The sequence below is a fragment of the Archocentrus centrarchus genome, chromosome 24, assembly GCF_007364275.1.
Source record: "Archocentrus centrarchus isolate MPI-CPG fArcCen1 chromosome 24, fArcCen1, whole genome shotgun sequence".
Classification (NCBI taxonomy): Eukaryota; Metazoa; Chordata; class Actinopteri; order Cichliformes; family Cichlidae; genus Archocentrus; species Archocentrus centrarchus.
The window spans coordinates 8,996,925-9,010,506 of record NC_044369.1 but is presented as its reverse complement, the minus strand read 5'-3'; the positions used below and the strand labels follow the sequence as shown (position 1 = coordinate 9,010,506).

Sequence of the window (13,582 nt, the reverse complement as noted above, 5' to 3'; positions counted from 1 at the left end):
TTCTAGTTGTATATTAAGGCTTGAACTTAGTCCAGTAAAAAGCAAAAAGGGATAAATAAACGCTTTGAGCAAACGAGTAGCAGACACTATCACTTTCAAGTGCTTACACACAAAGTATACTTCAGAGAGGCCAGGCAAAGACATTTGACTCATGAGCACAATGTAACAGTAGCAATGGATGTCTATTTCCAGACTGCCATAAGAGAACTCTGTGAAGCTCTGTGACAAGTTAATTGATAGTCTCTAGATTGACCTCTGATGAGGTGAAAGCCTAGTTTATTATCCTGAGGATGTCTTTTTCATTCCATTTATTCAATATGTGGTGAGGTGATAACTTTAAATGTACCACCATTAGTGTAATAGCTCCCTAAAATACACTAAACATCTTCTAAAGTGAATACATGAGAAATGCAATTTTTATGACAATCGAGAAATAGACATTGCTTTATGTGAAAGCACCGAAGGTTTTTAACCCTTTTCAACTGACAGTAAGTACATCTGTCATGCACGCTGACAACATGATGGATGAACAAACTTATGGACCTACCCATTTTTCATGGTCAGCACTCTAGTAACAAATACAAATGAAAAGAATGTGTTATAGGGATGCATGGCAGTCAATTGCACAAATCTGAGAGCAAAAATTGGGAGAATTATAGTGGTATGTAGAAAGACGGTGATTTATTAGCCTTGCTACCAGAGAGTTTGTATTCTAGCCAACATCATGTTGTCTTGCCAAACAAGGCCAGCCAACAATGTTGCACTATTGAGCACAAAACAAATCTGCTACCCAGGCTAATAACAATGCAGGGCTGATTTTCCAGTGAGGGGACCCAAGTGGTATAGAAACTAAGACACTTAAAGAAGCATCTGTCAGAGGGCTATGCTGCACAGACCAACTGAGCACTTGGACTATCTTGTGTTAGTATTGTAAGGTGATGTACTGATGTCTTTCAAATGGCATTGCAATGCTCTGTAGTGCTCGGGTTTCTGTAATTGCTACGAATGTACTGCACAATGATTCATGCGGCCATTGCTTTGTCATCTCTATTCCTACAGTACCAGTGGCCCGTCCAAAGTACTGGCTCATAATAAAAATTGAATCTCTCATTTTAGGAATGCTTTCTAACTAAGAACAGACCATGCGTACCCAGTAGGAACAGTGACTAAAAAAATAAACAATTACACAAGCACATTTTTTGTATGTGGGTGTTTATTTCTCCAAATTTAAATACTCAAGCACTGTTTTCTCTTTGGTTTTCCCAGAACAAATTTGGAGTAAACGTGGGTATATCCAGCCATTCCCATCTCCTGATCTCCCTTTATTAAATCTATATTGTCACTAGAAGTGTTGGGCAATGTGAATAAATGAAACATGAAATGCCTCTGTTAGAGCACTGCAGCATGATTGAATATGAGCATCTGACAATGGTTTACAAACCGCACGCAGCCCACTGGAGGGCTTCAGTGCTATCGATGACACTCCCATGGTGCTACAGAGAATCTGCCCAAACCAAGATTACCTACCTTTTCTAATAAATATGCCATGCAAGCTGGAGCAGTGCCAGGAGGGAGAGGCTCACATTGTTTCATGTAAATCGAGCGAGGATGTGGTGGATGCAGAAGAGTACTCACAGATAATTTCCCTCCTTTCTTTCACCCTCAGTGACCTTTATTTATCAGATCTCTCTTTGCACATCAGGAATGTGTTACAGAGAATGAAGAGAGACACCTTCTGTTTAGAATTCAATTACAGTTCTCAGTGTTAAAGCAGCTCAGAGTATTGCTACTGTACTGTAGGTGTGGTCTCGTCTAAGCACTACTGGGACTTGATTCAAGCTGCTTATTGATTTTTACCACATTCACTTTTGAAAGTTAAAATTTGCTGCCCAAGTAGTTTTAAATGTAGACACATTTACCCATGAATTGCCACTGACAAATAAGCATTTGTTACTTTAGACTGACATCTCAGACAACCATATTTACGGTCATGATTAAAGCAAGCTTGTTTCAGGTTTTTCACTTTGTTCTAAATGATGTTCTCAAAGTTTTGCTCATTTCATTTTTTCCTGTAAGGAACTAAAAGTTCACCAGCTGAAAGAAAAAAAACAAAAAGCATCCGCTCAAGGAAAGCAAATAAAACTCGATCGAAAAGATGCATTGAAAAAAAAATACGACATAAGCAACCATAAAACCAACATCCCGCTAGCTTTTGCAAACAGGTAGTTGTGTTTGTTTGGTTGGTCAATTAAAGTTCTTCATGATTAATGACTATAATCAACCTACTGAATCTTCATTTGATGTTCAAATTCAGCCTTTAATGAGGTTTGAAGTGCTATTGGATTTGGCCTTGATTGTGAGGTGTATAGGAAAGAAAAAAAAAAAAAAAAGAAATCAGGCAAGCTTCCAGCATTTGAACTGAGAAGCCCCTCGAAGCAGATTCAGTGTGTTTATACTTTCAATACTTTGAATGCTCTGACTGTGGGGGATTTTCTTTTCAAGTTGATAAATCATCAATAAATAGCCTTAAGGTAAATTGTGCTAGGTTGAAAATAGAGTGAAGAATATTGTTCATTTGCACTGATGCTGTCTTATTAACTAGCAAGATCACAGAAATAGAGACTTCAAATGCCAGTTTATACTGTTAAGAAAAAAAAGATCAAGGCCATCTTGTGGCATAGTATTAATTATAGATTACAGATTGATTCATTTTTGCTCATGTGCATAAATACAAGCATTTGAGTCTATTGCGTGCATTAGACAGAGAATAACAGGGAATCAGTGGGAAGGAGGAATGTACTCACCCCTTCACTGTTCTGTCCAGTGTTCGCCAGCATCTCCTGCAGGGCTCGCACTGACAGGGACTGCTCCAACACAAAGTTACAGACACAAAGGTCCGGAGGAACATACTGCACGGCAGAAGGAAAGAAAAGAAAGATAGTAAGTGGGGAAAGTGCATGAGAAAGAGAAGAGGACAAAAGCACAGGGGTGAATGAAACTGAAGTTAAAGAGGCAGTGACGTGGTATTTTGAGCAGAATCAGGTTCCTCTTCAGGGTACAAAAAAACCAAAAGGAATGTACATAGAGTTTACCCTCCTTGAATACCCTTTCATGTCATTTGCAGGGGTGTGCACCCAGCTTCCCTAATCTGGAGTACTTTTTCCTGAGGTAAAAATACCAGGTTGATATAAAAAGAACTTGAGACTCAGGAGTTCAGAGGAACACCCTTTGAAGAAATTTCGTACTGACTCAGAAACGTATACTATAAAAAGGTATTTAATGATTCTGCTGAAAAGAAAGAATCTCTGATGTATTTAAGCACATGCACGCACATATATTTGATCTACATTGCATTTTCATAAGAAGTAAATGATTACTTTGCAGCTAAATGATTAGTTACATGCCCTGATCTAAGACCAGATTAAGTGAAATATATAAACTCCTGCCACTCATAAATAATTCTGATAACTCATAACTTCTTTGCCATCTTGGGCTTATGAGGAGGTGTGCAGCCTGTGACCAGTTATTAGTTTGGCTAGGCTTTATTCCTCAGGGATCAGGGTTGCTTGACTTTCTGTTATAACAAGCATCAGAGTCGGCTTTTAGAGTGAAAAGCACATTGGCTATGCTTCAGTAAATTCAGTAATAACTGATGTTATAAATTATTCAGTGATGAAAGCTTTTCAGCAACAGGGTTGTATGTGGTACTGGGATAATTAAATACAAAGGGCCATTTCGGGAATAAAATGAGGTTATATAATATATAGTGCAAATTACTTGTGGCACAAAAGCAGTCCAAAGCCAGACCCATTCATTAGCATCTGCTTGTCAAAGTACAAAAAAAATATTTACTTTGTGATTTGCTAGATGGCACTGTTGATTAACATTACACCGCTGACAAGTCGTGTAAAACAGTACGTACAAAACCAAAACAGCCCTAAGCCAGTAACTGCCACATTTATTAATTATTTCCATTTCATACAGTAGCAACAGTCACCCTCACCTATCATGACTATCACGAAGGAGATTACAAGGAATGGTTTAATGTACTGGGTGCCTGCCCTCAGTGAGTAACACAAGCGTCTGACCCCTGACCTCTGCAGTGAAGTGAGAACTGTGAGCAGAGGGGAGGGCTGCTGGGTGATAATGAGGATGGGGCTGCTGTGCAACTTAACGCAAACATGCGCAGGAACCTCTAACGCCACAGCATATCCATGTCTGCGACCAGTTCACTGCGACCCACAACAAACAGCCTTTACACAATTGCTGTCCACTCACATATTTATAATTTGCCTGTATGTACACTTGGATAAGATGTCCACATTTACTATAATCAGGGAAAACACTTTCATTAAAGGCTAGAAACCCCAAAATCTCATCATCTCGACACGCAAAAGTGAGAAAGGGTCATTTTAATGTTTAGTTTTGTCTTGACATGATGCAGCTACATCTGTGGTGTCATACGACCTTCTGCAGCGCTAACTCGCAACCCTCTGCAAACCTTACACCTCTTATGAATTATTCACCACTAATTTTCCAATTATCATACTTCTTCCAGGGTTGGGAGGACACACTGATCACTCTGACTGGTCTGGGTAGAGCAGACACTGTCTCTGTGGTCACAGTCACCTTTCGAATGTTTAATTTCTTTCATGCTCTCTCCAGGGAGCTTGGCTGAGAAAAATGGGTAAAATAATCCTTCAGGAAATCAAACAGGATTATTTCACAGCCTGAATGTTATTTCATATGCAAACTATTCAGGAGATGTAAAATGAGGAGAAATAAAATTAATAATTACATCTTCTCAAGGTCATCTACTATTAAAAGATAAGTTTGCTCATAGTTTAAAATGATTTTAAACAATAAACTGATCCTACTAACAGTTATAGTCTGTGTAGCTAATGTCTGATGGTTGTGATACAATAAACTTATAAACTTGCCCCTTTGTTACAATGAACTGTGACTGCATTTATGCAAAAGACTGGTAGCTAAAAGTATTACAAGCTTACAATATGCCAAAGTAATACAAACATTACATTTAAAACACCATCTCAAAACTCCTAGTAAGTCCTTGTTTCACTTTGGCCTTTTTTCTGGCACTGGCAAGCAGCCAGGCTTTGTCAGAGTCTGGGAAATGAGGTGTCAACACCTGAGATGACAGCCACTTTCTATGTGCCAAACCACAGCTATCACCTCCAATTCTTGACCACCTTTCACACCCGAGGAGGCCAGAAGCACTGTCACTGATCCCAAGGTGAGAGGTGCTCGTGACAGTCTGCCTGGAGCTCTGCAGGTGTTGCTCTCCAGCTCAACAGTTCCAGGTGAGTGAACAAAAAACATACCCAAGTCCCAAAATTTTATTCAAAGTCATAATACTCAGTGGCCCAATTAAATCCAGCCAATATGCACATCTCATAAAAACATGGAAGCTTGGCATTGCAGAGCTTTACACTCACAAGCCACTTAGTTACATCTGTTCAACTGCTTGGTAATACAAATATCTAATCAGCCAATTACATGACAGCAATGTAATACATTTAGGTATTTAGACATGGTCAAGATGGCCTGATAAAGTTCAAACTAAGCATCGAAACTAGAAGGACAACAACAAGATGACACTTATCTATTTTTATTTTATTTTATTATCTAATTACCTGCAGTTTCCATTACAGTGTCTACACAGAATCTCAACTTTCAAATTAATCCCAAATCTTTGCCAGAAGAACTAATTTTAAGAGAATGTGGATCTCAGTGAAATAAATCACAAAAGGCACTTTGATGTATAGGAAAGAAAGATGCCAAGGAACAGAGCTGCAAACGCTGGCTTCAACATTATTTTGCACATCTCTTAAACTTAGATGTTTTTTTCCACCAAATGAGGACAGGTTGCAGTTTAATTGCTCAATAATTTCATTCCTGCAAGATGTAATTAATTTTATTTAAAAAGACAGGAAAACTGAGATGCTAAGACAGCTCAAACTGTTTGTGTTATTACAGTTCATCACAATTACCACTGTCCTCATGATTAAGGAAACTCTCTGAAAGAGAAAACATGTCTAATCATGTCAGAATATTATTATCTGGACCAATTTCAAGAAACCAAGCTCTGCTCAGATGACTACATTTGAAGACTGCCTATTGCTGAACATTCAATATGAGATTTTCCAAAACCTTAAATCATCAAGAAAACAGCTTCCCTCTTAACATTTCTGGGTGTCCACTAATGACAAATGTTACTTGAACCACACCTTTTGAAATGAGTTGGTTGGAGTGGTAAGGCACAACTTTGATGTTGAAGGCGAATAGTCTGCTTTACGATGTGCATTGCACTTTTTCACCACCACTCAGCTAGTAGCTCGTAAGTGTTTGCAGACAAGTCAGTGTCTTTCAGGCAAACTACAGGTGACCGTGCCATTTGCTAATGACCAGAGCGATCACAAGTGTTGAGAATACTACACAATTCTTTCTTTGTGAATTTTTATGCTTAAAAGATTAAAGATTTTTCATTTGTTAGTCTGGGGCAGACACACTGTCTGTGGGGATTAGGTTTTGGGGGGATGACCGGAGGAGAGAAGCTGCAGGAAAGTGTGAAAGACTGCAACTCTGCAGTCATACACACTCCATAAAGGTGGTTGCAACAATTTTTGTCGTACCACCGTCTCCAACCACTGTTTCCTTTGTGTGACTAAAGCATGACTAGTGCCTCAAATACTTAGCTAAGCGTAATAACTAGGCAAATTAATTAATTATGAAAACAAAAGAACAATAATTAAAACTCAAAATTAAAAATAAAGAAAAAATAAAAACAATGGCTAAGTGGATAAAAGTTATTTAAAAAACATGCAAATATTTAAGTTACAAATGATTTAATTAGTAGAAAATAAATGGTTTGGGAAAACGTTAAACAGAAAAATAAAGATATAAAGCAGCAAAATTAGTCAAACACTGCTTTTTTTTATTTAAAAGGGAAAGTTTAAAATAGTTAGCTTAAAACACAGGATATAAGGAAATCTAAAGGTAAGTGAAGTTAAAGTTTTGGTTCAAATGATTAATTTATGGTTAATGCATTTAGTTACTTTAAATTAGATAAACGCAGCATGAGGAAAAATAGTTATAAATAAAACAAACAGATAAAATACTGAACTAAAAGTAACAAATAAGTGTCTCCAAATTTTGCCACTTCCTGGTTCAGCTGCACAGAGTGGCAAATTTGCGCTTCACAGTGTTGATTAAATAACATCCAGTTTCACTGAACACATTTGGAACATGACAAGTGATTTGAAGAAGAGGTGCTGTAGCTTGTGCAATCGAGCTATGGTGTGTTTTTAGATTGAAGGCAGTACTTAGAACTATTTTTCAAAAGTATTGTTTAGTACTGCTGTTTAAAATGAACCATTTCTACACTAGCTCTTCAGCAGTACAGTAAACAAAGCTGTTGGCCATCCTCACCTTAGCTTCAGATGTGGATTCAAGGTAACACACACGGTTTCCAAGTCCCTCGGCGGCCAGGCAGAACTTACGATGCTCCTTCTCGATGGTGGCCACACTCTGGAGCACCACCTCATCATCCTGCCAGAGGACAGAGGAGGGTTAAAGCTAAAAATGTTTGTAAAGTGACCCAACCAAAATAAACAAGATACCTCCCTGTCTTGGCATTGAATTATGCTCCAGTTTACCACACCTTTGACTTTCAGAGTGACTTTAAAGAATTTTCTTTGGACGTTACATTGTATGGTGCGCCAGCTGAGCAGTTAGCCTAAAAAAGTACTGATCAGAGCAAGATCGATCACAGTTACAAAAACATACCTTTTATATGAAGGGCATGGAGGTACTATGTTGCTATAATACACAACAGACTTACAAATTATTGTTAATTCCTTTATTTATACAGGTCTTATTGGGATCATGATCTTTTTAAAGAGAGACCTGTGTAAAAAAAAAATAAATAAATAAAAAATCAAGAACAAGCAAACAAACAAAAACAAAAAACAAAAAGAGAATCAGAGAATGCAGTTTCATAGTTTTTTGTGGTTTATTCCATTTATAGGGAAGTATTTAAATATAGTTTTCGCCAAGTTCAGTGTGAATAAGAGATAAAGCTAATGTTAAAGTGTCCCATGATCTGATATTTTAAGTACTGTATTTAAATTCAATCAAGTAAAGGCAATCTTTGCAAACAAACATCATACACTACTGCTCTCTTCAATTCGTTAGGGAGGACCACCTCACTTTTTCATGTAAAAATGTGAGGACGAGTAACACAAGAATAACCTGTGATAAATCATAATGCTCTAGAATACACAGAATTAAGAAGCTCCAAGATGGATGTACAGTAGATGCATGTATATAAACAATATCACCATAATCAAGCACAAACAAAATTGTTAAATGTAAAATGATATGACTTGTGGATGCTAAACAAGATTTGTTTTTATATAGAAATCTAATCTGGGCCTTTAATGTTCTGATAGGTGTTCCACGTGGTTTTTAAAAGTGAGTCTAGCATTCAGCCAGAGTCCAGTGTATTTATAACGATTATTATGACCATGAAGGGTTTGAATATGGACTGTAGGTCACCTACTTTTATCATGCACTTAGTTTTATTAGTTAGTACTTTAGCATATAAAACAAGTTTATGTGTGTAATATATAAAAAAAAAAACAACTGTAAAATTGCAACGTCATTGCAAGAATTGCAGATCAAGAAAACCAGTGGCATATAAAATAGTGTCATCTTTATAAAAATGTGCATTGCATTTTTGGGTGGAAGAGATAATATAGTTTCTGTGTACGGTGAATAAAAGAGGCCCAAGAATGGATCCCTGTGGAACACCTGTAGAAATGTCAAGTGTACTTGACCTGAAACCTTTGGAAAGAACTGTCTGAATTCTAAAAGGATTAAGGAGTCTGAAGAATCCACCAAGACCACAGCCTCACTGGAAGTAAAAAAAAAAAAAATTTTATGGTAATATTTGTGGCCAGTGTTTAGCCAAAAGACTTGGGATCTTGTTAATCAGGTTGTTGGTTGTTGCTCCTGGAAAACAATAGGTTCTTAATGACTTGCCATGGATATTTCTTATTATTGAATTCCCAATTATTAATATCATCAGTGATGGGCATGGAGGAACTGGACTCTATGGAGATGGCTTGTTAACAAGTGCCAGTAGTAGCAGCCTGGTGTCCAATATCAGCTGTTTTGGAGGTTGCCGATGACCACCCTCCCAAAGCTTTTGTTGGAGCTGCACCCCTTATGCTTAATTCAGCAGCAGAAAAATACAAAAACTATATTAATCAAAGTACTGAGGACAACCAGTTTGGAGTAATATCTTTTCTAAATCTGTTCCACAGATTCTGGTATCTCTGTGAGAGAAAGAAAGACCTCGATTTAATCAGTACAGCCAATAAATGAACATCTGTATCTGTCGGGGTGGAGAGGGGTCGGGCTCTATTTGGCAACACACGCACAGATATCGATTTGTTTGTGTGCGCGAGTGCATAGTGTCTGTGTTGTGCGTGCATGTCTCTTGCCAGCTCACATCCCACACTAATCTGAGCTGATGGTTGCCATGGTTCTGGCTCCCACCTCCTTCACAGCAGTATTAATTCAATAGATTTAGATACAGGCTGTACAGCACCCACAGACTCAGGAGGCAAGATAACAGACCCTAACAATGTTTCAAACAATGGCACATTGGACCCTAAACCATAGGAAATTTAGTGTGACTGCAACGTAAAAGCTCATGCACGGAAAATCATTTAAGTGAGGCTTTTAGTTGTTGAATAAGCTAGTTATACAAAGCATTCACTTCCATTTCATGTAAATCCTCCAATATAGGAGAAAATTGTCTCCAGGCAGTAATTTCACACTGCTCTATGAATATAAATGAATTGAAAAGAAGAGAAAACATGCCTCTTCCATGAGGTATAATGACAGATTTTCCTGTTTTCAGCAGATGTTAAATATCAAAATGATATTGTAAAGGTTCAAAGTCAAATTTTGTCTCAAAGGATTCTTCCACTTTCTGATATCGACATATGGAAGGTGTTCATATATCAAAGACGGCCCCAACAGTGCAATAGGTCTAGATTTGCATGAAAAGATCAAGAAAAGCACGGTCACAGCCAGTTCGCTTATCTAAAAAAATAAATAAATGAAACTACAAAGAGAAGGAAAATGTTTCACCTGGCTGATTGAAGGTAACAATTTGCCAGTTCAATTAAATTGGGTGTTGCACCATAGGGTTTACTTCCATATTCCACTATGAAGAGAAAGTGTCAAAGGCTTTAACAGCAAAAGACCACAAATAAGTGCAACAATTTACTAAATAATGTCCAAACATACATGGAAATACAGCAAATAAGGCAAAAATGGAGTTTGTACAATTCTAACAAGCCTGAAAGTCAATATTTTGTGTGACCACCTTTATTCTTCAACACAGCCTGAACTCTCTTGGGCAGCTTTCTTCTAATTTAGTCTTCTAAAGTAGTCTTCAGGACCAATTCTCCAGGCTTCTCAAAGGACATTCAAAGCTCTTCAATGGATGTTGGCTTTGTTCCATTCTTATCAAAATGATCACACACTGCTTCAGTAATGTTGAGGTCTGGGCTTTGGGGAACCCAGTCTGATAGTGACCAATTGTGTTTTTCTATTCAGGTATGCTTTTATGACATTAGCAGTGTGTCTGGGATCATTGTACTGAAAAATTAAGCTGCTGCTAATCAGATGCTTCCCAGACGGGACTGCATGATGGACCAAAATCAGACAGCACTTTTCTGACTTCGTAATTCCATCAATTTTAAAAAGATCCCATATGCCACTGGCTGAAATACAGCCCAATGGCTTCTTGACAGACACCCTTCCACTGAGACCATTTCTGATAAGGCTCAGCGAACAGTAGATGTTCGCTGAGCATCTACTGTTCGCATCTACTGTTCATTGAAGGTCCAGATGCATCTCTCGAGTCTTGTGTTGATTTTATTTGCAACAGGTTGCTAGTCCTTAAAGACACATTTTAAATTTGCTGAGTTGTGTTTTACGTGTAGATACAACACTGGTTCATAACTTGAGTTAGGTGCTTTTTTTATGTTTAAATGATTCATAGGTCAGTGTTGAGTGGCTTAACAAACAAACAAACAACACCCCCCCCCTCCTCTGAAAATGAGTGAAAAAGAAGCCAATTTCCACAAAAAATGTAAAAGACCTTCAGAAAGCCTGGAGAACTATTACTCACCACTTTAAAAAATTACAAGAAAATCTGGCTCCTTAGGCGTAAAATATAAACAAAGGAGTGGTTGGCTCAATACTTTACACAGTACTTTATATATTGGTGTGGGTAAACTTACATCTTTCGGGCTACTGGTCTTGTAATACGCTGACCAGTGGCCATAACACCACTTGAAGCTTTAATCCACAGGCAAGACAACCAGATTAGCTGATCTCAAATGGCAACAAGTACATTGCACCAGCTTTAGGAAAGTTTTCATAAATAAAAACATTTTAAAAAAGGCAAAAATAAATAAATTAATTAACGTTGAGTTGTAGGATATCAGCTTCTATTAATATCAGTCCCAGCACCACTGCTAAAAGAGGAAAGCAATGGCTAAAATTAACCAATAAACAAAGTAAGAAATAAAGGTTTAAGAAGCCTCTGATGAACATCCATAGTAAGAAAAAAAAGCTTAAGTTGTGATTTCAAATCTATATTTTGGTCAGTTTATATAGCAGAGTCCAAGTGAAATACAATCCAGCATCATGGTGAAGTAAATAAGTGGTCAAACTGGCACAGCAGTACACAGCAGCAGCATTTTAAAAACCCCACAACCCAAATGTGGGCTTCAGGGAGGTGATTACTGATAGCAGAAAGCATCAGTGTTGGCTCAGAATCAATGCTGCTGCTTTCTTGGTAGTTGTGTGACGGAGGAAACACAGTTTGTTGTTACAGGCTACAGACAGAGAAACATAATATGGCCACAGGATGACCCAGGACTTGTCACCTCTTTAAAATCAAGTAAATACGCCTCTTTCTTTTCAGCTGTTTGGAATTCTGGTGGCCTTATTAAAACCAATAGGATCTGGCACTGTTACCACCATACCTGGTTTTGACCTAATCACAGATGATTTTTTTTTCATGAAAACAAAAACAACAACCAAAAAAAAAAAAACCTCACACTATTAGTATGAAAAAATCCTTAAAAGTTGCAATATAAGTTGAAAATCCTGCACTGTAAGCTGGACATCATTACGCATCTGTGCATACTTGAACTCAATAAAAGCAGACAACTACAGTAGGGCTGCATAAAACGGTTATTTTAGTAATCGAGTATTCTATCGATTATTCCAGCGATTAATCGAGTAATCGGATAAGAAATACTTTTTTTTATTAACAGTTTATCTGCATATTTTAACTTCCGTAATGCAGTTTCTTGCCATGTGAACAAACAGCGGTGAATGGAGCAGCTACAAAGTTCTCTTTTCTTCACCTTAACACTTGCTTATCAGGTGCTTGATGAAGGACCTCCAGCTGTTTCACAGATTTAATGGTGGTTACTAAAAGAAAAAGCTGCTGTTTTGGACGCTGGAAAAACGTTTCCTTTTTCACTACTTGAGCTCACCGTCACAGCTTCGCCTCTTTGCGCTTGCGCAGTTAAAACCGCTGCCTGCTATGAGTGTTTTGAAAAACTAGTGGCTGCGGGAGCCATGGCGCATGTGTGAGTAATGGTGTAATGCTTTGTATTCACAAGCATTCTCGAAAATACGTTTCTACTGCAGGTCTATATTTAGTCACTAATAAGGGATTAAAGTATAAAAAATATTTTGAAGGAGCCCCTCGGTCCTGGGGGGCGGGCCTTCCGGGACCGAACCATCGCTAGTGCTAATGGCCCGCGCTCGCTAGCAAACCAGTTCTGGTAGCTACAGCGGAAGTAAAGACAAAAATAGCAGCTGAAATTCTCAGCGAGCACAACACACACAGACACACAGAGAGCAGTGGAGGCGTGGAAATGCATGTCAGCGACAGTTGCCACCCGTCCCGTAAAGTACGGAACACGGCATGTTACGGAGCCGTATTCCACGGAGTCCCGTAACATACGGGGTTCTGTATTTTACGAGACAGGTGGCAACTCTAGTGATGATCCACTCTGTGTTAAATGAAATCCATCGCAGCGACGGAGAGCTTTTTAGAATGTGTGCTTGTGTATACGTGAGTGATTCACACTCCAGTCCAGTAGGTGGCGGTAATGCAGTTCTATGTTGGTTTGCCAGCCCCCAATAAACCCACAAAAAAACGTCAGCACTAATGCTGCTAATGCTAGTGAGGAGCGCTGCTTACACCGAGACAGCTGAGCGCTGCAGAGTTTAAACGAAGCATCGACACAGTAAATTTGTGTCGATAAATTTTTAGAATCAATTTAATCGAGTTAATCGATGAATCGTTGCAGCCCTAAACTACAGTGAAATGCTCAGATACACAAAAATAGATTTTTGTATTCACTTTGATAGTGCTGCTTTAGAACCAGGAGTGGTCAGAGTTGCACTGAGATCAGGAAGCTACATAGACAGGATGCCAAACAGTCATCTGAGCAGT

The 13,582-nt window shown here is 38.3% G+C and overlaps 1 protein-coding gene across 1 annotated transcript in view; it reads right to left on the bottom strand.

The window, feature by feature from the left end:
* Positions 1–13,582, bottom strand: part of ryr3 (ryanodine receptor 3) — a 143,220-nt gene that overhangs the window by 115,782 nt on the left and 13,856 nt on the right. The window contains exons 2-4 of the mRNA XM_030721104.1: positions 7,450–7,569; positions 2,805–2,909; positions 548–568 (exon numbers count right to left, since the gene is read on the bottom strand). Coding sequence (XP_030576964.1) covers positions 548–568; positions 2,805–2,909; positions 7,450–7,569 — 246 coding nt within the window. The remainder of the gene's footprint in view (positions 1–547; positions 569–2,804; positions 2,910–7,449; positions 7,570–13,582) is intronic.